General features: G+C 37.1%; 1 protein-coding gene across 5 annotated transcripts; it reads right to left on the bottom strand.

Moving 5' to 3' along the window:
• Positions 1 to 20,648: 20,648 nt before the first annotated feature.
• LOC145008546 (uncharacterized) lies at positions 20,649 to 22,620 on the bottom strand. Of its 5 annotated transcripts, none has more exons than XR_013663534.1 (5): positions 22,197 to 22,620; positions 21,946 to 22,119; positions 21,758 to 21,865; positions 21,395 to 21,682; positions 20,649 to 21,316 (listed from the first exon to the last, which is right to left on the bottom strand). XR_013663534.1 is itself a non-coding variant. In XM_078967138.1 (4 exons), the coding sequence occupies exons 2-4, from the start codon at positions 21,789 to 21,791 to the stop codon at positions 21,138 to 21,140; spliced, it is 501 nt and encodes a 166-aa protein (XP_078823264.1). In that variant the 5' UTR covers positions 21,792 to 21,865; positions 21,946 to 22,610; the 3' UTR covers positions 20,649 to 21,137. The 5 variants fall into 5 exon arrangements, 2 of the variants coding, with proteins under 2 accessions (XP_078823264.1, XP_078823265.1); XR_013663533.1 differs by having other exon boundaries at positions 21,395 to 21,664; positions 22,197 to 22,618; XR_013663535.1 differs by having other exon boundaries at positions 20,649 to 21,301; positions 21,395 to 21,664; positions 22,197 to 22,618.
• Between the last annotated feature and the right edge of the window lie 4,809 nt (positions 22,621 to 27,429).

Genomic DNA, 27,429 nt, shown 5'->3' with positions numbered 1-27,429 from the left:
AAAGATATAAATTGTTATAGATAAGCTAAGAAAACATTAAGAGATAAGAGGATAAGAACATGACAGCTAACACGTTTATGAGGCTTTATTTTCTTCATTATTATGCCCTTAAAAACATATATAATATAATGGCATAAAAGTTTGTGTAACAAAATTCTTGTGTCACTGTAGTGAGAAGTACAAAAGAACATGGAGACGAGTCAATCAAGGTTTTTACAAATGCACGAGTCAATGAGGGTTTTGTAACAACGTGAATTTCCAAAACAATTTTTCGTTTTTAAAAACATAATTTCACTCATAAGAAATATCAAAACCCAATGTAACACATGTCATCCAAATAAAACAATTCCCAAGATCTTGAATACATAAAACTCCATAAATGTGTACAGATTATGTCGGCACCTTCCCGCGATCCTCGTTGGTACCTGAAACACATATCCCATAAACGGTAAACATAAATGCTTAGTGAGTTCCCCAAAATACTACATACAACACATACGCCACTCAAGGCTACAACTCTGCAAGACCTTCCGGTCAATGTGTCTCAGGGGACTTCCATCCCATAGTTCTGGTAGATCTTCCGATCCCACTTCTCTGACCTTCCGGTCCGTATCATCTTGACCTTCCGGTCCATACACTATTGACCTTCTGGTCCATGTCATAATACTCATAACATAACATAACACATACATATCATATAACAACATGCAACACATACTCATCATAGCATATAAGACCTCCCGGTCACCCATAATTACCACTCTAGGTAAAGTATAGTGAGAAGACTTACCTCATACGATGTCGGATAACCTCTCGTGCTTGATAACCTGACCTCGCCTCCTCCTATGAACATAATGAAATCTCTAATCAATACTTTCTCTTGTCCTCATTTCTAAAGAATGGGTAGAAGACCATTCTACCCCTCCCTGACCTCTCTTGAACCAGCTTGACCAAAACCCTAAGGTCAACTGAAGTCAACTCTAGTTAATGGTCAAACTTTGACCAAACTTGTCGAGTGCACTCGTGTGACTCGGTGAGTCCATGCGTGTCCTCTTAATCCTCATAAATCCTCACTCAACTCGTCGATTTATCCTTTCACTCGACGGGTTACCACTAGTCACGAATCGTGGGGCTTCCTAACTCGACTCGTCGAGTCCCCTTATGGACTTGGCGATTTCCCTTCATGGAAACACTCAAAAGACCTTCTAAGGTCAGATATGTTTCTCTAACTTATAGACCTGACCTTTTAACACCCAATAATCACATAAAGGTCCAGTCTTTATACTCATGCAACACATATATGGCTCTATATGGTGAAATAGCTCTAAAAATGGCATCCTACATTCATAACTCCAATGGAACTGCAAAAATCTAGAAGACTGGGACTCTCTGGACCTTTTAAGATCAAGATCTAATACTTTTTCCACATTGGGACCTCATATGTATCATATACTATCCAAGAAAGGGTAAAGAAAACCCTAGATTCAAGGATTCTACACAAAACAGAAGAAAGGGGCGAAATACTACCTCATAATGGAGATCCTTGCTTGGATGTATTAGAATAACAACCTCGTTTGGTCCTTCTAGCTGAATCCCTTCTCTTCATTTGCAAAATCACACCAAAATTACTTGATTTCATCACAAGAACTCTCCCTTGACTCCACTAGCGATTTAGGGTTTCCTACAGGAGATATGAGGCACATCCAAGGTCATAAGTTCTTTTAATTAGGCTCCAACCCCGTAACTTAGGGTTTTCTCTGCCCAGTACCTACTCGATGAGTCTATACTTGGACTCGTCGAGCCCGCTCATTAAATCCACGTGATCAACTCGACGTGACTAGGCGAGTCAGACCTACAACTCATCAAGTTCCTCCTAAATCCTCAAAATTGAGACACGAACTTTCATACCTGAAATTCCGGATGTTACAAATCTCCCCCACTTAATTTGATTTCGCCCTCGAAATCGCTTCTCAAACCACATAGATAGAAACCAAACCCCCGAAAAGCTCCACTGAAAGGATCTCACACAAAAACGACATCTTCCTCCATGAATACCTGAACTCGACCAAGAACTCCTAAATTCAAAACAAAAACCAGCCCCTCTTCCGCTAAGATACCCTTTCTGACTTTCCCAAATTCGGAAATATATAGTGGCCTGGCCCGCTGGCAGACCGCCCACTCATGCTATCACCATGATAATCGCCCCTCGAATATCAAACCCTGATAACTCACTGCTCCTCTGGTGCTTACAAGACAAAAATCAACAATCGGCTATTGATCACTCATACCAATGTACCAAACAATCTGGATCACGCCCCAAGGAGCGAAAAGGCTCCACATCCACCTAGGGTTCACCCAGCCAGCTACTATCAGAACCTATCCGAACAATAAACTTTCAACACCCTGTTCTTAGACCAAAGAAAATCATGCTCGATCAGAAGTCATAAAACATCCAAAAATCGTAACCCTTCACCTTCTCCTAGATATCTCTTATACAATAAGCACCTTGTCTACTCTCAACCCCACTGTTGGACCTCCAAAAGTTACCCCCAGCGAATACTACAAATCTCAACTGATAATCAAGTCACCGTGACCTCTGCTGCTCATCAATCTATGCATCTTGTGGTGCCTCCCATACCCAACTATTGGGCTACCCAGGTCCAAGGCATCAGATGACAACAATACTCCCTAACATATAACCTGTCTCATAATCCAGAATCTCATCTCATCTATACAATGCACCACTAGGGCCAAACTCAACACGAGAGTTTGGTCCGACTGAGAGTTGGAACCACTCGTCCCAACGAAGCACTCAACTCTGAACTCATTCCCCGCAACCCATGTGTACCTCACTTATTCTATTCCTTTAGATTGAAATGTCCACACCTCACTCAGAACATAATGATTCCCGATCATTGAGGAGACCCCGGTCTCGCCCCTGGTCCGACCACCAGGCTCCCAAAAACTCATAAATTAGGCCACCCATGCCTAAAACTCTTCTGTGTCATGCTCTGATCAAAGAGTATTTTATCATAACAACTTTTCACTGACTAGTGTGTACTATGTCTCCCTGTAGCATCACAACAATCTCTCACTGACTGGTGAGTACTATGACTTCCCGCAGTATCTCCACAACCCCTCACAACATTTTATGTTTACTAGAGTTGTACAATACAACAATTTAAAGCACAAATTGTTGTGTATGGAGAAATTTTGTTGTGTACGAATCAGTTCCCTTTTACAAATTCTTTGGATAGAATTATTTTATCCAATGACTAAATGCATTGAATTATATTCATTAAAAGACTATATTGTTTTTACTTTTCCTAGAGATTTTGATGAATTTTTTGAATACAAAAACTGTATCATTGATTTTCTCTCATTCGATAATTTGATTTAATTCATTTAAATTCTTTTAAAACAAACCCAAATAATTGAAATTTGAATTTGTTTGCTTGAAACTACGTTGTTATAAAAGGTTTTATAGCTAAGTTTAGGTATATATGAGATACATATTCAACTTTTCCATATAAATAATAATAATAAAATCAAAACAACACTGAATACGTTGAAATAGATCTTGATAGAGAGAATAGGATAATAAATCCAATCTTCCAATGAAAAGATTAAATGTATGCCTCTTTCTGTAATTTACACTGTCAAAATAACTAAACAAAACAGTCAAGAAACCTGTGAACTTAGTTCCCTGATAGCATCTTCTATAAGGGTTTATAGTCTTCCACCATTAGTCACATGGAAGCACACATGTTGCTCTTGACCATATCTCCTAGATTGATGGATCATCATTACCATCATTGCTGTAACCATGCATATTATATGGAAAAGATGACTTATAACTGTTAAAGAAGTATAAGTAAACTCATTGTATTTTTATGTACAAAGTGGTGCCTTTATCTAAGGGGTGTCTCTAACCGGCACTTTATCTGGTAACTGTCAAATGACAGTTACATTAGTAGTTATTGATAGTTATGAAGGCTAGTATAAATACGTATGTAATGACATCTATGTATGATTTGATGCTTACAAATATAATAAATACATATTAGTGTGAATTTATGTGTTCTTCATTTACTCAACATATTGGTATCAGAGCCTGCGATCATGGCTACAAACGGAAACATATTGCAACCCCAATTACCCAAGTTAAACGGAAAAAATTATTACCACTGGAGCATTCAGATGAAGGTTTTGTATGAGTCCCAAGATCTTTGGAATATCGTGGTGTTAGAACAAAGTTCTTTCAGGATCGTATGATTCTAATAAAAACGTAAATAAGAACACAAGTATTGCGATGAAGATGTCGAATGATTAATGCAAAATACCCCAGAAGAGCTCGATTAAGAACTACAATATGTAGAGGTATGATTAGGGTTACAAGAATCAACGTGAATGAATAATCTATTATATATGCATACATGCATGCATATATTTATAATAAAACCCTAACAACTTATCTAGATAAATAAACTATTCTAGATAACTACGGATGGATAAGCCCAATCCGTTTACAAAACAAATAATCCAAGACGCAACACTTAAAATATTCAACAATCTCCCCTTTTGCGTCTTTGGAGCAGAATCTCTATTCTCTTTTAACACCAGTGGTCTTCTTCACCATTTCAAATATCCTCAGTATAATGGTCAGAACATGTTGTCTAAACGTTATATACCACCGAAGCATATCTATAAAATTTTTCTTGTCTGATGCTGAGTTCTGCTTGTATCGATGAATGATGTTGATGATATGATCTAAACAATCTGTTGAAAACAGATGCTTGTCTACCAATGCAAACAGAAACTTAAGCCTGTCACCCTTAGTGAACATGACAGTCAAGTTAGTTGAATCAATCTGCCCCAACTTCATTTTATTTACATCACCGGGATTAGATGTTGGCTTGACTGTCGGCTTTTTATTCATCACCCTTGCTATCTCCTGATCCATTGTGGCAAGCTCATGGATATAGAGGCCAACATCCTTTTAAGATGTTTCAAAATCGGCTCATACTCTCCTTGATTTGAGAGCAGAATGTTGTATAGCAAGATCCAATCATGAGGATTAAGATTGGGAAGATCTGCCAGAGATACGAAATATTCCGTGTTTGCAGTACCACGGTTAATCTTGAAATGAACATTCATAAACCTACCAACAAGTGATGAGTTCAGTAACTTGACTCTTGTAATCTTCTGTGCACTCCAAGTCAAGTACTGCGGTTGACCGTTCTTCAAGTAAAAATCAACTAACTCCCTGTCAACCTTCAGGTTTGGAAAAGGAACCTTAGCAGTGACCTCAAAGCAATGATAAGTGAATGCTCTTTTGGTGATTGGCATGTCGAACTGCGAGTCCTTTGCGTATTCACATTCGAAAGAAGCAATCGGTTCCAACCAATATATGGAAGGAAACTCAATCGTTTGAGTGATAAGAGTATCTTTGTCCCATTCTGGAAACAAAGTCTTCTTACACTGTAAAATATCCTCTGCCTCTTTAGTCTGTTTCTCCTTCTCTTCAGCCTCCCTTGCTACTTTCATAGTCTCATCAAGCTCTCTGTCTCTTTTCTTTCGCTTGAGAGCTTCGACAATCGTCTCTTCAGGATTAGAGTCACTATCATCTATGATTTGCTTTCCAGAACCCGAAGCTACATTAACCTTCGGTTCTGTTTTGACTTTCCTCTCCTCTCCCCCTTGTGTCGGAAGAAAGACTTTCTCCGAGACACCCTTCATTTCACTAAGTAGAGAAATGGCAGGAAGAAGTTTAGTTTGGAGATGCTTCCGAATAGTTAAAGTCAGAATTGGATCATGGGCTTGGAGAAGAGCAGTCAACATATTCTTCACATCACCAGCACATCTTTTAAAAACTGCCCTTTGAGTTTTGAGCAATGAGATCTCCTTTTCATTCTGGGCCAGTTGTACTTTCTGTAAATCAATGGTTGCCTGGTGTTTTATCAAGTCCTCCTTCAAGGTGCTTTCTGCAGTTAAAGTAGCAAAACGAGAATCCAAGGATTGAAGAAAAGAGGTGGATTCTGTTTTGAGATCAGCATGAAGGGCATCAAACTTAGCAGTCTCTTCTTGAAGAGTTTGAGAGAAGGAGTCAACAGAAGCTTGGTACTTTGCTGCATTAGTATCAGTATGAGCTTTGAGCGAGTCAAGGAAAATCTGAGTTGTATGAACAACCTTAGTAACCTTCTCTGTGGCCTCGGAGCATGAAGCGGTGGACTTATTTACTGCAACAGTGGATTGATCAATAGCTTCAGTATATTGCTGAACAGCAGTTTCTACAAAAGCTTTCATAACAACCCCACTGTAAGCTTTGCTGTCTGCAAGCAGTCGGTCAAGCTTGTCATTGATATCTTGAAGCTGTTGATTGTTGGCAGGAGCATCAGTATCTGTATCAGTTGGAATCCGGTAAGGACTAAAGTATAATGAATCATACTCTTCATCATCACCTCCCAAAGTAGCACCAGAATTAGAAGATGGGGTGGGAGATGGTGGTTTAGAAACAGGCGGATCAACCACAGAAGTAGCCCCTGTATCAGATACATTGACTTCAACTGGGATTTGGGGAATGGTAATAGTGATGGATTCTGTTGCAAGAGAAGTTGTGATAGGTGTATCGGAAATAGGAACAGAGGTATAGGTAGTTGAAGTGGGTATAGAAGAAGTTTCAACCGGAAGGGTTAATATATCTGTAGGAACAGAAAGTGGAGCTTTCTGTTGTGGTGATTGGGTGGGGGTGGAAAGTTTTGTGGGTTGAGGAGATGGAACATGAGTATCTTTAGGAGATGATGGTGGGGTTGGAGATCTCGGTGGTGTAGGCTCTCTGGTGAACACTTCAGGATTATCAGTTTCTGGTGCTTGATCTTCTATAGTGTTAGGTTCAGGAGACACATTTCTCTTAGACCTTTTAGCCATCTTTTTAATCTTCTTCTATTTTGTTTGAGAAGAAGCTTCCTCACCAGCCTTTCGTTTAGAGACTTTCTACCTTTTCTCCTTCGTCTCCTTCACTTCTTCCTTCTCTGTTTTAACCACCTGCTTGCCTCTGGGTGCAGGTTGTTCCAAAGCATCTAGAGCAGCTTGTTGTTCTGCAGACAAGACCCTTGGACCAATTGGAGTCAATTTGCGGTAATGATCCATCACCGTGCTTTGTGCTGTGACACACCTGTACATCGTTTCAGGAATGGATCCATAATGTGAAAACTTACGTGGATCAGAAAGAATTATCTTCGTGGTGTGATAAGTAGTGATAGAAGCAAGAAGAGCGTCTGTCATAACCGGAATCTCCAAAGAATCCATAGCTTTCCGTGTAATTATGGTCCAAAATCGACCACATGAGATTTCAGAATGACGGGTTGTGGTATTCAAACTCTGCACCACTTGAGACCACATTATTGTGCCATAATCTAGATTTATCCCATTATATAAACCATAAAGCATGGTGAGAAATCCTTTGCTAGTGGTATCGGAACCACCACTTCTTTCTGCTAAACCCTTGATGAGCAGGGTCAGTAACCCATTCCACTGCGACGGTAGACATGATTTCTTGACCTTCGCCACTATTGTAAGAATGTCGGTGTACCCCATTTCGTACAACATGGTGAAAATTTGAGTTATGGTGATGAAGTCTGGAGAGATGATGGAAGAATCAACTGCAAGCCCTAAAAGGGAACAAAACTTCGTCTTTGAAATTGAGGATTGCTTATCGTGAATACTGAAGTAGATGCGATCCTTGTTCTTATCATACGTCGCTGACGAGTATACTTGAGAAAGTAGCGACATCGGAAATGCTTCAACTAGGGTTAGGGCCAGTACCAGTGGAGAATACTTCAAACACTCCACCACATGCAACATGTATGAGTCATATGTGAATGGACTCAGTTCGATGATCAGATTCTGGCTGGGTCGAATTGTAAGCAAGGAAGATGTAGCGGTTTGATCTTGTGCGGAGGATGAGGTCGCCATTGTTAAACAAAGAAGAAGATGAATAGTTTAATCTTTGTGTGAGAGAGATAAGCTATGACTTGGTAGATGACAAAGAAAACGAACACCCCTATTTATACGATTGCCTGGAGAGAGAAATCATGATGATGAGGTTACTAAAACGTCGCCTGAAAAACCGCGATTTGACAGGGTGGTTAATCCCAGGAAAACGTAAGCACGCGTGGGTTTGATACGGATCAAATTCACGCGCCCAAATCTTATCTTCAAACCGTTTGAAATTCCCTGTTATCTCGTGTTTGGTTACAACGGATAACCAAAACTTATACCAATCATTAATTAGAATGTTGGAAAACATTAGTTTTCGTGCATAAGAGTGTGAAAGATAAAGAAATAAAACAAGTATGTATGGGGTGTGAGTGCTGTCCTGTTAGAGAACAGAAAGCAGATGATTCCGGGCAAGAATCACTTCCTTCAAATTCAAGAGAGACTTGAAGTGCTTGTGCGGTTTCCCAAAAATACGATCAACTGTTTGTCAATAAACAATGAAAGGCTTCTTTTAATCATATGCATTGGGTGGCTTTCCTCCAACCAAACATCGAGTTTTAACATAAAACCGATCGTTGGTAGAGGTACCTGTGAGACCGATGTGATCTATTGAACAAGTAGGTTGGATATATTATGTTTATGACTTATAGGATACAGAAATCAAAAAAAATAAATTGGATCTCTTTGGGAAGAAATGTCTTAGCTGTAGACGATTTCGTAAAAGATCACGCAAAATAAAAAAAAGATTTCCTCAGGTAACCAGTTAAAGCTTGAGTATTTCACTCACCGTCAATTCATTATTGCTGTTGAATTTTGGGTTTCACTTAGCACGTAGTAATCGTATCTAAGATCATTAACACAGATTTTGTGTAACCATAAACCTCAGTGGTAAAGACCGAGAGTCTCAAGGGTTACATTAGTGAACCGAAGGTAGATGGAGAATATAAGTAGATGGTTAAGGAACCGAATGTACCTTCTGCTAGATAATCGTGACAGAGCAGAGAAACTCTTAACTCAAATGAGAAGAGTAAGGTAGCTCTAGACCGAGTGAGTTAAAATAGCCTGATTTGGAAGAAATGATGGGTATCAATCGAGTCATTAAGGCTTACTCGAGATCATAGAGGCTTTAAGACAACATACAGCAGCATGCTTCTAGGGACACTTAACTAGTTTGAATAAAAGTTAAATCATACCTGCTTTGAGAATTTTCAACGGTTATTCTTGTGTCGTACCTATTAATAACAAAACAAAAAAGCACAAAAAAAATGTTTTTGGATTTTTGAATATTTTCTAAAAATTAAAACAGAAAGATAAAATATTTTTGGATTTTTGGATAAAAAATTTAAAAAAATAAAATTAAAAATAAAATAAAAATAAAAAATAAAAATAAAGATAAAGAATAAAAACAGAGATTTCAGACGATTAGTGAGAGCAGACATAGCGAAGCCGAGATTCATGGAGATGAGATATACAGAGCGTTCTGTTTAATTCAAAAAGATAGAGCAGAGATAGACCGAGCGCTCTGTCTATCTCTATTGTCCTTATTTTAAGGAAAAAATTGAAGATTCGGTACCGACTCTTCTTCCATCATACCCAAGCCTTGTAATATTTTATTGAAGGTTGTTTCTGGTAAGGCTTTAGTAAAAATGTCGGCTAGTTGATCAGCAGAATGAACAAAATGAACTTCGACATTCCCGTCTTCTACATGATCCTTGATGAAGTGGTACCTTAGCGTTATGTGTTTAGTTTTCGAATGTTGCACTGGATTATGACAAATTCTGATTGCACTTTCAGAGTCACAGTAGAGAGGGATCTTTTTCATACTCAGTCCATAATCTCTCAACTGACTTTGAATCCAAACAACCTGAGAGGTACAAGATGCGGCAGCGATGTATTCTGCTTCTGTTGTGGATAAGGAAACACAGGTTTGCTTCTTTGATTGCCAACTAACAAGTTTTCCATCAAGGAATTGACATCCTCCGGTAGTGCTTTTCCTGTCCAATCCACATCCTCCAAGATCAGCATCTGAAAAGGCTTGTATGAAGAATCCAGATCTTGCTGGATACCAGAGACCGAGAGTTGATGTCTTCTTCAGATATCGGAAAATATTCTTTACACCAGTCATGTGGGGTTCTTTTGGATTAGCTTGAAACCTGGCACAATAACAGACAGAGAACATGATATCTGGTCTACTAGCTGTTAGATACATAAGGGATCCTATCATTTGTCGATAAAGAGTTATGTCTACAGCCGGTTTCTCCAGAGATGGGGTCAACTTGGTACCGAATGCCATTGGAACCTTTACTTTTGAATCACCCTTCATTCCAAACTTAGTCAACAGATTTTTAGTGTATGCTTCCTGGTTTATAAAGATACCCTCTGGTCCTGTCTGATATTCAAACCAAGGAAAAAGTTAATCGGACCCATTGTGCTCATTTCAAATTTAGTCTCCATCAACTTTCGGAATTCAGCAGTTAAGCTAGGATTCGTAGAGCCGAAGATGATATCATCAACATAAATTTGAACAATCATTAGATGTTCGTCTTCCTTCTTTCGAAAAAAGGTTGGGTCAACCGAACCTTGTTTAAACTTTGATATTTTTAGAAAACGAGTAAGAGTTTCATACCAGGTTCTTGGTGCTTGCTTTAGCCCATAGACAGCTTTATCCAGTACGTAGCAATGATCCGGGTACCTTTCATTCACAAAACCGGGTGGTTGCTCAACATAGACAGTTTCTTCTAATTCTCCATTCAAGAATGCACATTTGACATCCATTTGGAAAACTTCGAAGTTCTTGTGAGCAGCATATGCTAGGAAGATTCGAACAGACTCTAATCGTGCCACAGGAGCAAACGTTTCTTCATAATCAATCCCTTCTTCTTGACAGTAGCCTTTTACAACCAACCGAGCCTTGTTGCGAATGACAATTTCCTTCTTTATCCAGCTTATTTCTAAATACCCATTTCAATCCTACAATAGAGGCATCTTTCGGTGTGGGAATCAATCTCCATACTCTATTTCTTTCAAATTCATTAAGCTCATCCTGCATTGCTTGAACCCAATCAGAGTGATTGAGTGCAGCATTTACTGTTTTCGGCTCTATTTTGGAGATAAAAGAATTAAACATACAAAATTCCACTTTGGAGAATAATGCTGTTTGTTTTGCCTTCAGTTGAGATCTAGTAAGAACACTTTCAGACGATTCACCGATTATTTGCTCTTTGGGATGTTTTTTGTCCATTTTACAAGCGGAGGATAGCTTGGATCATATTCTGGATTTAATTCTGCTTCAACTTCAATTTCAACATCTGACTTATCCGCTTCACCTTCGTCAGTTAAACAATTGCTTGTTGTTACCTTCTCCTCCTCGACCGGCGAAGTGTAGCCTATGTCTTCAACAGAATCAGTAGTAGGATTCTCCCCCTCGATTGGAGTTACGCTTGGTGTTTTTGGTTCTGTTGTTTGAGTATCAGATTTGGCGGAATGGTAATTCTCCCCCTCGATAGAAACTCCAGATGGTTGGAAAGTGTTATCATCCTCCCCCTGGAATGTTGAATCGGAGGTTGAAGTACTTGGTGTTTTAGTTTCCAATGATTTGGAAGCTTCGTCTATGACTTTCTTCATATTATCGACCTTGTTGTCTGCTGCTCTTACTTCCGAATGGATTGCCTTTTCCGGTTCGTCGAACAATCGGATGTATTCATCAAACAGATTTGATATTGGAACCGAGACCTGTCCAGATGTGGGAAAGATGTCTCCAGAGGCATCTTCTGTTCGTTGAACCTTTTTCATGTAATTATCGTCAAAGGTGACATAATAGGTCTCTTCTATTCTTTTGGAACGCCTGTTCAATACCCGGTATGCTTTTGATGACAAAGAGTAACCCAGAAAGATCCCCTCATCGGCTTTAACGTCAAATTTATTTCGGTTTTCTTTAGAGTTAAGGATAAAGCACCTTGAACCGAATATGTGGAAAAACTTGACGTTTGGTTTCCGATTGTTTAAAATCTCATAAGGAGTTAATGAGAATCGCTTGTTGAGGAAGGACCGATTTTGAGTATAGCAGGCCGCAGCAATGGCATCAGCCCAGAAATATAGAGGTAGAGAGGCATAGCTGAGCATGGTCCTGGGTGCTCCACACAACGATCGGTTTCGTCTTTCAACGATTCCGTTTTGTTGTGGAGTATAAGGAGCCGAAAAGTTGTGTGTGATCCCCTTATCGGCCAGAAAGTCTTCGAAATCCTTGTTTTTGAATTCCAGCCCATTGTCACTTCTGATGTTTCTCACCGTCTTCTTTAGTTGAACTTCCACTTGCTTGATGAACATCTTCAGCTTGGGAATTGCATCTAATTTCTGTCTAAGAAAGAAAACCCACGTGAAACGTGAAAAATCATCTACAATTACCAGAATATACTTACTTCCTCCGATGCTCTCTATAGCAGATGGTCCACACAAGTCGATATGTAATAATTCAAGTGCTTCCACGATCTTGGTATTAATGCATGTTGGGTGGATTTTTCTGCTTTGCTTTCCCATTTCACATGCTGCACACAAATGCTCCTTTTCGAACTTTAGAAGAGGAAGACCTCGAACGTGATCACCAATTACCAGTTTGTTGATATCTTTAAAGTTCAGGTGAGATAGACGTCGATGCCAAAGCCAACTTTCATCAGTGTTTGCCTTTGATAGCAGACAGATAGCTGGTGTCCCTCGAATCGGATTAAGATTCAAAGGATACATTTCTCCTTTTCTTGCCGATTTTAGCAGAACTTTCTTAGTTTGTTTTTCGATAATCTCAGATCCTGTATCATTGAATGATACCTTCAAGCCTGTGCCCACAACTAATTGCGAGACACTTATGAGATTGTGCTGCAAACCCACCACATAAGCCACCTTTCTGATGGAAAAGTCTCCATTAGTTATCATTCCGTATCCTTTGATTGTTCCATAGGAGTTGTTTCCAAATTTCACCGAACCGCCATCCTTTAGAGACCGAAACTCCCTTTATACCATTCGTCGTTGAACTGCTCATCACTGATTACCTGCAATTTCAAGCAGATTTAGGAACCCAAAGTTTCTTGGGTCCTGGTGAGTTTTTCACAGAGAAAGGAATTATAGTAGAAGCATCAACAAAATAAGTTCTTTTGACGAGAGTTGTTTGATCTTTTCTTTTGATAGTAAATACCTTGATTTTCGTCTTATCTTCTTTAAATTTTAAGGTATTCTTATTAGTTAGTTTAGTGTTTTTTGTTTGATTCTTAGGTTTAGAGGAGGATCGCTTATGTTGATATTGGAACTTGGAGGATCCATATCTAGAATTGGAACTGAAACCGGTGTTAGAACTGAATCTTGTGTTAGGGATGAACTTGGGACGTTGACCGAAATCTGGTCTAGAACCGAAACTTGGTTGAAAACCGAAATTTGGTTTAGAACCGAACCTCGGTTGAGAACCGAAAGTCGGTTTAGAACCGAAACTCGGTTGAGAACCAAAAGTCGGTTTAGAACCGAAACTCGGCTTTTGGTTTTTGGATTTGGAATAATAGGAGTTGGATTCAAAATCTTCCTTTAACTTTTGTTTCCCTTTATCCTTGGATTCTTTCCCGGGAGATTCATAGTTGGGATTTTGAGAATTCCAATGCCGTTTCCGTTCATTTAGATTCGAGGCATATCGCTGATTTCTGAGTCTTTTCTGTTCAGCTAGTTCCTTCTGAGATTTGTGAACATTGAAACTTGACTCGGATTTCTCCTTCATTCTCTTGTCTTCCACTCTGGTTTCGGTGCGTTCCTTAGTTTGAACTGTCGATGCTTCCTGTCTCTTGAGTGGACCTTTCGGTTCTTTTCTTTCGATTGGAGCGTCAGGTTGCATTGAAGGTTCTGTTGGAACATCTTTCGTTCCGCTTGTGCTGGGAATATCGAAACTTGAAGTTTTATTGATGGGTTCTGGTATGTATCGCCCTTTGACTCTCCAAGTGGTTTTCTCCGACAGACCCACAGTCTCATCTGCATTGTCAATTGGAGCAGACCAGAAATAGTCTTCGCATCCTTCAGCATTATCCTCTTCAACTATCGTCCTTAATTCAGTTGTTTGTCTGTGAGTGACTCCAGTCACAGCATAAACTTGGTTTGGTACGGTATGTACCTTCTGATAAACCACAACCTTTTCTTTGAGTTTCGGTTTCTGTTCCTTTGACAGACGAGCAAACTCAACTGAGTTTTCCGAAATAAGAGGTTTTTCACTCTTGGCTTCATCTTTCACAAACTCAGAACAATCAACAATATCCTCTACTGAGATTTCACTCATTTCACTCTCTGTTTCAAATTCAAATGTATTATCTATTATAATTTTATTTTCCTTGATGATTTTGGCATTTGATTCATCGAATGTTTGTATAGTTTCGGTTTTAATATTCATCCTATCATTTTCATCTAAGATATCTCTTAACATACTTTTATGTTCCTTAGAATCGATGAAAGTTTCTATTTTATCTAAACCTAGCCTATATGACATTGATGTTTCTTCAGAGGAAACTTCTGATTCACATTCTGCTATAACATCATCTTCCTTAAATTCAAGAAAGGGCAAAATCATTTTATGTATTTTCTTTCCAATTTCACAGTTAAGATGCAATTGAGCAATATTAGTATAAAGACGCTTAGCAATTAAACAGAAAACATTTCTTTGTTTTAATAATTTTAAATTGTCTCTTTGCAAATAAATACTCTCATCCTTAGCCCTAACTAACTCCGCTTCCTTTTGCTCAATCCAGATCCTTCTCTCCTCAATTTTTGAAGACACCCTGCCGAGTTGGTCAGTTAGGTTAGAGTGTGCTAAGCGGGTTTGCATGAGGCTGCTACTTAGGTTGTTAAATTTAAAGTTTAGTTCATTTAATTCTTCTAGATATTCAGTTTTGGAAATTTTAAGAGATTCAAGGAGAGAATGTACCTTTTTGATCAATCGATCGCAGTCGTTGATCTTCTCACTCACTGGCTTGGCTGCAAAACACTTGTTCTCAGTCAAGTTCGGTTCTGTGTCTGCACTTTCGGTTGATGGTCCAGCAGTGACTATCAGGCATTTTCCACCAAAACCTCCAGCCTTTCCGTGCGTGGGTCTTCTAACCTCTTCATCTTTAGAATCAGTTGACCAGACTTCTACGCCGCCAAACTCGTCTTCCCCTGCATCTTCTTGTACAATTATAGCATTCATGGAGCTATTGGAAGCCTTCTTCACATATAATATGCTTCATCGTCTTCACCCTCTTTCTTCTCAGCCATCTTTCTTAACATGTTGCTGTGACAGTAATTGCAGTCGTAACCAGAGTCTCCCGCAAGTTTGTTTTCTTCCACCTTTTGGGATGAGCCTTTCGGTTCTTCTTTTACCTTCTCGGAACTATAACTTCCTTGCCAATTTCAGTTCTTATTGGTAGGAAATTTTCTTCTAGCAAATTTCTTTGGATTGGTTATCATCAGAGCATACTCCTCACTTGTAAGATCACATTCTGACATGTCTGACTCTTCCTCTTCTTCAACAGTACTTTTTCCTTTAGAGACAAGAGCCAATGATCCCATGCCAGAGACCACTTTTGCCTCCTTAGTTACAACACTTTCATGTGACTTCAGTATGCCAACTAGTTTCGCCAGAGAGTAGGATTTAAACTGTTCATGTGCCTTCACAGTGGAAACCACAGCCATCCATTCTGGTCTGAGCCTGTTCATGAATGTAACTTTCTGTTCGATCACCTTCCTTTCAATTCCATGCTTGATCATCTTACTTAGAAGATGATTGAACCGATCAAAGGTCTGAATGAGCTTCTCTTCAGGTTTCTGTTCAAATGCTCCGAATTCTGAGAGCAACAGAGTTTGAATAGAATGTTCCAGATCCTCATCAGTTGAGTAGAGTTCCTTCAACCTATCCCAGATTTCCTTAGCAGTTGTGCAAGAGCCTACAAGCCGAAAGGTGTCAGATTGTAAGGCGAATCTTATCATTCGCATGGCTTTGACATTACACAGAATCTTGTCCTTCTCATCTTGCGGTATCTTTTGAACATCTGTTACCAACTTGTTGTAATCTTTCTGTGTCTTGACAATGGTGTTTGTTTCTAAGTGCACAAATGGTCCAAGAACAATAGCTTCCCAGATGAGATAGCCATTATCCTCGGATCCAACCACGTAATCTTCAAAGTGATGAGCCCACACTTCGTAGTCTTGAGTGTAGAGTATGGGTACTCTGGTTGTAGAACCGATGCTGTTTGAGATGTTAATAGGGTTTGAATGCGTATCTTCATGAGACATGGTGAGCTGCTAGAATCTTACCTGTAAACTTAAGATTAGGGTTTTATCAAAAGCGGAGTAATCGTCGTTAAAAAAACGAAGACTTCGATAAAAGCGGAAACCCTAACTATTTGTGAATACAGAAGAAAAGTGTATCGACGAACACAATCTCCTGCTCTGATACCAATTGTTAGAACAAAGTTCTTTCAGGATCGTATGATTCTAATAAAAACGTAAATAAGAACACAAGTATTGCAATGAAGATGTCGAATGATTAATGCAAAATACCCCAGAAGAGCTCGATTAAGAACTACAATCTGTAGAGGTATGATTAGGGTTACAAGAATCAACGTGAATGGATAATCTATTATATACGCATACATGCATGCATATATTTATAATAAAACCCTAACAACTTATCTAGATAAAGGAAACTATTCTAGATAACTACGGATGGATAAGCCCAATTCGTTTACAAAACAAATAATCCAAGACGCAACACTTAAAATATTCAACACGTGGAGAATGGAATCATTGAACCTGCAATTCCTACCGCCTTAACAGCACAACAAACAATTGATTTGAATGAATCAAGGAAGAAAGACAAGAAGGCACTATTCTTGATTTACCATGCAGTAGATGAAGTAATTTTTGAGAGAATCTCGACATCTTCATCTTCAAAAGAAGCATGGGATTAGTTGCATAGAACATACAGGGAAGAAGACAAGGTTAAAGTTGTACGATTGCAAACCTTAAGATGTGAATTCGATAATCTTCACATGAAGGACTCGGAGACAATTAAGGAGTTCTATAATCGAGTAATCTTACTCTTAAATCAGTTGAGACTAAACGGGGAAATCATTGACGATAGAAGAGTTGTTGAAAAAATCTTAAGAAGCCTAACCAGAAAATTCGAATATGTAGTTGTTGCAATTGAAGAATCAAAAGACTTATCCACATTTTCTCTAGAAAATCTCCTTGGGACATTACAATCCCATGAATTAAGGATGAGATAGTTTGACTTTTCTCACTCTGAAAATGCCTTCAAAATACATTCAACGACTCAATGGAATCCAAATACAAAAGAAAATAAATATCCTGGTCAGAGTGAAGAACAAAGTGAGAATTCTTCAAAAGGGAAAGGACGTGCTAAATCATTCTCACAAACTCAATGTAATTACTGCCAGAAATTTGGACATACATTCAAAGTATGTAGAAAACGAATTGCAGATGAAAATAGAAACTCAAGCCTTATGCTTCAAGAAGAGGAAAATTAGGAAGAAATTATGTTCATGTTGTTTACTGCGCAAAACAACACACAAGAAGATACATAGTTCCTTGATAGCGGTTGTAGCAACCACATGACCAGAAACAAAGATTTGTTTACTACTCTAAAGGATTCTGAAAAAAAAAAGAAGTACGAACCGGTGATGACAAATTGTTAAACATTCAAGGATGTGGAGACATACTGGTATATACAAGGATGGGTAATAAAAGGATACCAGGTGTTTACTTTGTCCCTGGGCTTAAACATAATTTGCTAAGTGTTGGCCAACTAATTCTCAAAGGATATGACGTACACTTTAAAGAGAATTCATGTGAAATCAGAGATGGAAGCAATAAACTATTGGGAAAGGTACTCATGACCCCAAATAAAATGTTTCCTCTACGCTTCTCAGATGATAATCTTTTCTCCTTTAAAGTCACAAATGATGAAACCTCTCTTCTTTGGCATCAACGCTTTGGACACATCAACTATGGTTCACTCATTTACATGCACAAACATGATCTGGTTCGTGGGTTACCCAATATAGACAAAAGTGATAAGATTTGTGAAGGTTGCATAATGGGTAAACACTCAAGGGAAGCCTTTCCGCAAGAAATGGTTTGGAGGGCAGCAAAACCTTTAGAACTTATACATTCTGATGTTTGTGGTCCTATGAAAATACCCTTCATTGGGGGAAGTATATACATGCTTACATTCATAGATGACTTCAGCAGAAAGACATGGGTTTATTTTCTTAAGTACAAGTCAGAAGTGTTTACATCATTTAAAATGTTTAAGACTTTCGTGGAAGTGGTTTCACAATCAAAGCTTTGAGGTCCGACTGTGGAGGAGAGTATACCTCTCACGTTTTCCAAGAATTTTTGAAAGACAATGGGATTCATCATCAACATACCACTCGTTATACCCCCAACAAAATAGGGTGGCTGAAAGAAAAAATAGAACCATTATGGATATGGCTCGAAGCATGCTACAGAGTAAAAATTTGGCTGATTTCTTTTGGGCTGAGGCTGTAGCATGTGCAGTATACCTACTAAATCGTGGCTATACCAGGAGTCTCACCGGCAAAACTCCTCAAGAAGCTTGGTCTGGATTCAAACCAAGAATATCTCACTTAAAAATATTTGGATGTGTAGCCTATTCACATGTTCCTGATCAGAAGAGAGGAAAACTAGACAAAAAATCTGAAAAGGTGATATTTGTTGGCTACAGTGAGAGTTCAAAGGCCTACAAGCTATATAATCTGGTCACAAAGAAGGTAATTGTTAGTAGGGACGTTATTTTCGACGAGAGCAAGGAATGGAATGAACCTTTGGGAGAAATCACTAAATATCATATTCAAATAATAAACGAGGAAGAAACTACAACACATGATAATGATAACATAAACTATGATTCACCACCACCACAAGACAATCATCAACATACATCATCAAATGGTGAAACCTCAGCTTTTACATCGCCATCTTCTTCTGATTCACCTCCAAGAAAAACAAGGAGCATGAGGGACCTGTATGATGGTACATAATATATTGACTTTGCACTGTTTGCAGATGCAGATCCTGTTACTTTTGATGAAGCTCTCAAACATGAAAAATGGAGATTGGCAATGGATGAGGAGATTAGATCTATCACAAAAAACAACACTTGGAGCCTAGTTGATCTTCCAGATAATCACAGATCAATTGGAGTTAAATGGGTTTATAAAACCAAGATGAATGAAAAAGGAGGAGTAGATAAGCACAAAGCAAGGCTGGTTGTAAAAGGGTATAGACAAAGGTTCGGAATTGATTACAGGGAAGTTTTCGCACCGGTTGCTCGTTTAGAAACCATACGATTGATCATTGCTTTGTCGGCTCAATATGGATGGAGCATTCACCAAATGGATGTTAAATCAGCTTTTTTAAATGGTCCAATAAAAGAAAAGGTTTACATTGATCAACCTGATGGATATGTCAAGAAAGGTCAAGAACACAAGGTATGTCGATTAAACAAAGCCTTATACGGGCTTAAGCAGGCACCACGAGCCTGGTACAGCAGAATTAACAAGTATTTTTTTGAAATTGGGTTCAAGAAGTGCTCACAAGAACATACTCTCTATGTTAAGAAACAAGAAGGTAACTTGCTCATGGTTTGTGTCTACGTGGATGACTTAATATTTACTGGGAATTCCCTGAAAATGATTGAAGCTTTTAAAGTCTCCATGAAAAACGAGTTTGATATGACTAATATGGGAATGCTACATTACTTTCTCGGAATAGAGGTAAGGCAAACAACAAACTCAATCTCAATTACTCAACAAAACTATGCAAGAGAAATATTGGACAGATTCAATATGGGAGAGGCAGTTGCCATAGCAACACCAATGGAATTTGGACTACAACTATCTAAAGATTCATCAGAAGAATGTGTTAACCCAAGTTTATATAGAATCATGGTAGGAAGTTTGATGTACCTCACAGCAACAAGGCCGGATATTATGTTTACAGTTAGTAAGATCAGTCGTTTTATGGAGAAACCTAAGAAGAGCCATTGGGAGGCTGGTAAAAGGATTTTACGGTACATAAAGGGTTCAATAGATCACGAAATTGTTTATAGGAGAACCAAAGATCCATCTTTAAGAGGCTTCAGTGATAGCGATTTTGGAGGGAATAAAGATGATAGTAAAAGCACATCAGGTTACTTATTTAACTTGGGATCTGGAGCCATATGTTGGCAGTCAAAGAAGCAAAGCACAGTTGCACTCTCATCGGCAGAAGCCGAGTATATGGCTCTCTCCCTTGCAGGGTGTCAAGCAATTTGGCTAAGAGGAATTCTCGAGGAACTAGACAATCCTCAAGAATCACCAACCTTGATTCATTGTGACAACAAATCAGCTATTGCTCTCACCAAGAATCCAGTGTTCCATGGTAAAAGCAAACATATCAGAATAAAGTATCACTTCATTCGTGAACTAGTTGAAAGAGGAGAGATCGATGTAACTTTCTGCTCTACAAAGGACCAAGTTGCAGACATTTTCACTAAGGCCTTACAAGTAGGAACCTTCAATCATTTAAAGAAGCATCTTGGGATGGAACAAGTTTAGCTTAGGAGGGAATGTTAAAGAAGTATAAGTAAACTCGTTGTTTTTTTATGTACAAAGTGGTGCCTTTATCTAAGGGGTGTCTCCAACCGGCACTTTATCTGGTAACTGTCAAATGACAGTTACATTAGTAGTTATTGATAGTTATGAAGGCTAGTATAAATACGTATGTAATGACATCTATGTATGATTTGATGCTTACAAATATAACAAATACATATTAGTGTGAATTTATGTGTTCTTCATTTACTCAACAATAACATGGTTCCTGTATCGCAAACTCATTATTGAACTGTGGCAAGGTGAAATCCCAAACGTCATCATCTTCATCTATACATGCCATGCGGTAATTCATCACACCACCACTAGTACTTGAGCCATCCATTCTAGCTTCAAAAGGATTGAAATAATTCTGCTGATTTTGTTCGAAGGTTTTGGACACTGAATCAACGTTTAAGCAATTTTGTTCGGTAGTAACTTCAGCAAGGTTAAGGTTCTGGTTGTTCACATTGTGCAATTCCAATTGGATATTATTGATTGCAACCATCGATCATAATCATCTTGCTCCCTAATGGTTAAATCTTGAATTTGATTGTTTCCAGTTTGTTCCCAGACACCATTATCTCCTTCATTCATGTAAGTAACATCCCTTACAGCTTCATTCGTATCTGGAAACGTCACATCTATAAAATTTGAAGATGAATAGAATGAAGCACTCAATATTACTTTAAAAAACTAAATCCAAGAAAGAAATTCTTTACCTGATGACACTGTTAAGTTGGAGCTAGAATGTCCAACAAAAGAACTGATTGGTTGCACAAGACTCAGGACAAAAGGTACGACTATTCCCTGATGATCGTTACTTGAGAGAGGAACAGGAGGACATCCATAGACCATTCCGTTATATGGAAACTCCATGTTTGGGTTGAAGAACTGAGAGTTGTGAGTTAGGAAAGGTTGTTCGCTTAAGTTAAATAGGCTGTTGTCATATTGTAAAAGCATCTTGAAAGACTCGTGGTCGAGGAGTGATCCTGGTGAAAAGAGAATCACTAATTTGATTTTTAATAATCTGCTATCAAATAGGATTATGAGATTTTGTTAGAAAATTGTTATCGTGTACATACTTGCACTTTTGAGCTTCACCAAAGGTAAAATCATCGGTTTTCTCCCATTGGATATGCGTTAGTGCGCTGGAACTTACATTCTTGATAGTACTCTGGTCGATCCCTTAACTACAAAAAAAACATACATAAGTTTATATATTTGACTAGGATAATTATTCCATAAATTAAGCAGATGAAAAGAAGCATACCTCGATTTCTAGACATTCGTTTTTGTCTTCATCTGGGTACGCGTTGATGGCAGATACTTGGGTCCATCGTATCTCGATCTTCTTCTTCATTGATCCACAAAGAAATTCCCACACGATTTTCTTCTTTCTGTAGTAGAATTTGACTACCAAATCTCCTGGGTTTTTTGATTTCCACTTCCCAAATTGAAAACTTTAGTTAACTTTAACAAAGAATAGATTTCGCAAAAAGTAAAAGTAAATAAATAACTTACCTTCCAAGAGCCAATTCTCAATAACAAGGCCGGAATATTAGAAGCCTTCAGCTTCTGTAGAGGTTGTGGTTGTGATAAGACGTGTTGATGATTATTATGTTGATTTTCCTGCGCCAAATTCAATTCTATTTTCTTGATTAGAGACTCAGATATTCTCAAAGTCAAGCCAATTATTGGATACCCTTCCTGCAGAAACAAAAACAATTTTGAGAAAAGAAATTCAAAGAAAAGATTTAGAGTACTATGATCCGTAAACATATCAGTGATAAACGAATGCAAAACTTCAAACAATCATCATATATAATCATGAAAGTCAGCGATGGTATCCAACTGGGTTGCCCTTCTTTTCTAATTTGCCTGACTTTCAATTATCCATGCATGGGGAGTTGGGGCATGTGAATATGTTTAAGAGTACCGACCCAATGGTAATAGGATTCGTGTGCCCAAATTTAACCTCACAATAATTAGGCAATCCTCTTTAATAAAGCAAGTTTTTTTTTGCTATATTCATTTTCTCCTTTATTTTGATACTTGTCATTTTGTAAGAATTTTAGAAATTTTATTTTCCACTTGTCATTTTTAAAGGATTTCCATTTTCTTAAAATAAAATTCCATAAAATTATAATGGGTTTTATAAGGAAATAAAATCATCTTATTAATTTGGGAAAAAATTCTCATTAATACTTCAAAAGATTTAATTTTTTTTTCAAATTTTTAGAAGATTACATTTTGTTATGTACAGTATTACATTATAAAATATTTCATATTTATATATTGATATTAAATTTTTATTTTTAATAAACCCGTGTAATACACGGGTCTCACACCTAGTGACATAATCAACGAGAGTAGACAATAACTGTTTAAGGGAGAGTTAATTAAACAAATAATGAGTTTAAACAATAAAACCATTATTAAGATAGGTGTATCTAAATAAAAACCTAACAAAATCTCCTAATCTATATCTTGGATAGTTTTTTAATCCCATCGTATTAGACTCTTTTTAGAATAGTTTTACACCAACACTTTTTACATTATAGTTGAAGTATTTCATCTATAAATAGACAAACATCTTTTACTTTTTTATAAGTCATTTTATTTTAATTCATTATAAAACAAAAACTTCAATTTATTAAATTTACTTTTATAAAATTGTAATCGAATTTTGTATTTCACTAAAAGATATCTGCACAATATGTGCGACACCAATTTGTATACAGTATAGCCACTAATACTAAATTATACATGCTTGGTGTTGCCGTTAATGCCATTGCCGCCACAAAAAGTGTCGCAACTAAGATGTAATCGCTAAGGGCATTAACGATATGTGTCCTACTTTGGACACACCAATCTAAATATAAACCAAACAGATTCTCCTAATCTATCTCCTCAATAGTTTTTTGAATCCCAAAATATTAAACTCTTTTAAGAATACTTTTACACCAACACTTTTTACATTTTAGTTGAATTAATTCATTTGTAAGATCAGAAAAATCTTTTACCTTTTTATAAGTCATTTTATTTTAATTCATTATAAAACCAAATCTTCTATTTTTTTAATTTTCTTTTATAAAATTGTAATCCAATTTTGTATTTCCTACAAGATATCTGCACAATATGTGCGACGCCAATTTGTATACGGTGTAGCCGCTAATGCAAAGTTATACATGCTTGGTGTTGCCGCTTATGCCATTGCTGCCACAAAAAGTGTCGCTACTAAGATGTAATTGCTAAGGGCATTAACGATATGTATCCTATTTTGGACACACCAATCTAAATATAAACCAAACAAAATCTCCTAATCTATCTCCTAGAGGGTTTTTTGAATCCCAAAATATTCGGCTCTTTTTAGAATAGTTTTACAGCAACATTTTTTACATTATAGTTGAAGTATTTCATTTATAAAATCAAAAACATCGTTGGAACTCTCAGCGAGGACCAGAATTTACTTGGGAATGCGAAGATCAAATGAAAAATAAATACCCTAACTTGTTTGGTGATATCTCGTCTACAAGTTGAATTTCGGGGCAAAATTCTATTAACGGAGGGAGAATGTAACAATTGGCAAAAATATAGACTTTTGTACGACGATCTATATTAAACATAAATAACGAATAATATATTATCTAAAAATGCTAAGAAAATTTATTACAAGTTTGATAATAACGTGAGGAAATTTCATGATCTAGGAATTTGTCGAATACCGATGTTATTTTATAAGGTGAACTAGAACCGGGTTCTTGAAAATGACCGACTAATAACTGGGTGTTCAAAATATTATAATTAAACGGCTTCTGGTAACGACAAATTTTATTAAAGTGACGTGTAATACTATCAACGGACAAATACACGAAATTGAAACGTATCAAACTTAAACGTTTATGAACAAAGGTGAAAAAAAAATAACAAAAAACTAAAACGGTTACCCCATTATAACATCAAATTGAATATATATATATATATATATATATATATATATATATATATATATATATATATATATATATATATATATATATCATTACGTATATGTGTCTAGAACAATTGCAAATGTCTTAGTATTTAAAAACTATGTGTATAAGTGTAATCATAAAACACATATTATATGAAAACTAGATATATAATTAAGAGAAAATTTATTACGTATGTGAGTATATATGTGGGATATGTATAAAAAAACCTATTATATTGATACTTATAAAGGAAAATTAAAAGGAAACCATTTCCAAATGAGAAGAGAGTGTGCGGGAAATAAGATGTCAAGTAATATGGAATGTACACAAATAAACAAATTGTAATATTCCAATTTTCTCTCTTACCCACATATTGTTTGAATTACCAATTCCAAGCTAGATATACATGCACATGCAAGGAACAACTTAAAAGGCCAAGAGTACAATTCTAACATAAGAAATGATCATGAAGGCACATGCAAGTAACTATGACCAAACTACCATTCTAAATCTCATTACTTCACTTTGCCTCTCATATTCTAAGTTCTAGTTTCCTTGCAACCAAACTACACTTCTCAATTAACTAGTGAGACAAGAAAATCTTTATCTAATCATGAAATATCAAGAAGTAATGTATCAAAGATATCACAATTTGATTCCTCTCTTCTTCTCACCTTAGTACTCACGAGATCTCCTCCCCATATCGTCTATTTTTACCTTTTTATAACCCATACATTACAATCAATTAGCAATTCAAGATCACTCTCAAATTCAGCACCTCCCTCACTCATTTCCCAACAGAAAACGAGAGCAAGAGAGGAGCTCTTGCCCTCTCGTTTTGGACAACAAAACAAGAACAGAAAAGGCTGTTGTTCCTCTTTGCTTTTCTCCCTTCAAACCATCCCCGTCACCACCTTTTGCCTTCAAGTTTGATCAGGTCCATAAACCAAAATGATGGCTTAATCACAACCCCTTTTTCCTTGTTTGTTACTTGACTGAAATCACCCAAATACACTCTTTAGTTGCTGAATTTTCGAGAGCCTACACACACAAATAGTTGCTGAATTCCAGGTACCAAATAAGCTCCTAAAAACCTTCTTGTTGCTGCCATTTTTTGAGATCATAACAACCCATTTGTAGCCATTTTCATGCGATAGAGATCCAACGACAACCTCTTCCATGATGCCTAGAAAGATGGTGTTCAACTCATGATATAACAATCTTTTGTGATAGTATTAGAACAAAGGTATACATAAAACTTTTACTTATGTTTTACAACTTAAAAATGACCCACAAGGTGTTATGAATAACTTGTTATAATGTCTAGCTAAATCTATCATCATCCATGTTAAGTCCTCCCAAAGAATACTTCTCTCACGAGCCTTGGAGTAACCGGGAACATCTCGACATCTTTGAAACCGATAACGACACGCAACTAAAGTGAGTTTTCTACGGCCCCTCTTTTATGTTTTACAAATTTTGGGGGAGAATACACACTAAACAAATATAGTTGAAAGATTTAAAGGCTTTGCTAACTAAAAATGCAAGTTATGTCACTAAACATATCTACGCTCAGATTTCAGCTTTTCACAGTAAAGTTATGGTCTGTTCACGGACTGTTTTTCCCTCCTTAAACTCAATGGATTTCAAAACTGTACAATATGGAAATAGTACAAGTTTATACCTTTCCAAGGACTACTTGTACGGGTTCATACGATTTTTCGACAATTTATAATGATTTTTACAAAACTGCCTATCATTTCAGAACAATTTCCGCACCTGTCTGTAAAAATGAACATTTTCACTCAGGTTAGGAACCACTTAAGACCAGGGTAAAAATTATGGACAAATTAGACTCATTTTCTAAACTTTGAGAGTTTACGGATCTAGATTTCGACTTACGATGATTGTTCTATGATTTTTCTACAAACATGGATAGAATTGCCCTTTTGATTTATCTTGCTGTTTGGACTTTCAAATGCATATACAAAGTTTTGTGCTAAAATAGAAATACATGAATAATGATATTGTTTAATTCACACATTCTTTAATAGTTACAAAAGTGTAAATTATAACAAATATTTCTAATATGATCATGTTGACAACCTCATAAGATCTGATGATTTGGACTTTGTCAATTTTGGTCACTCACAGTCGGGGTGTGGTATAAACTTTGTTATTCACTTACAGTGGGAGTACTATCTAAACATATATATGGTCACTTACCGTCGACATACTATTTAAACTCGTATAGAGACACATACGACTGTTGTCTCGTTAGAACTTTGGTGGCTTTACATTTTTAAGCATTACTAGGAGTGTGAAGCGCTAGCTTTGTTAGCTATGCCCTTCCTTATATCTGTCATACCCCGACTGACGGCGGAAATCACCAGCGTTGCGACATTATACAATTGGATCACAGTCAACCACATATATCGAACACTTAATATATTTAAATCAATATATTACAAAGCTTAAAGTGTTGGAATTGAAATTACATATTCATAGTTTAAACACACAACAGTAAATAAAAACAGTTCAAGATTATTCCCAAAAGAAAGGAACTATAATTTCCTTAGAACCGATGTCCTACCTCCAGCTCCTTAGTTAGCTGAGAATACACATTTTTAAAATACGTCAACAAAAATTGTTGGTGAGTTCCACAGGTTTTGACTCCGTGAGTTTCATAAAAAGAAATCTTTATAAAACATGGAATGTTTTAACAACATAAATTGTACAAAACATGGTCGACAAGGTTACCGACATGCTTGTGTGAGAAC

Source organism: Lactuca saligna, chromosome 8, assembly GCF_052625555.1.
Source record: "Lactuca saligna cultivar CGN05327 chromosome 8, ASM5262555v1, whole genome shotgun sequence".
In the NCBI taxonomy this organism is placed as follows: Eukaryota; Viridiplantae; Streptophyta; class Magnoliopsida; order Asterales; family Asteraceae; genus Lactuca; species Lactuca saligna.
This window is presented reverse-complemented; position numbering and strand designations above follow the sequence as displayed.

Excerpts from the sequence above, each read along its gene's own strand:
- LOC145008546 (XM_078967138.1), bottom strand. The coding sequence starts at position 21,791 with ATGATTTTACCTTTGGTGAAGCTCAAAAGTGCAA. Across the intron at positions 21,683-21,757 it reads GGTGAAGCTCAAAAGTGCAA|TGATTCTCTTTTCACCAGGA; the intron begins GTATGTACACGA and ends AAATCAAATTAG. Across the intron at positions 21,317-21,394 it reads CAACTTAACAGTGTCATCAG|ATGTGACGTTTCCAGATACG; the intron begins GTAAAGAATTTC and ends CAAATTTTATAG.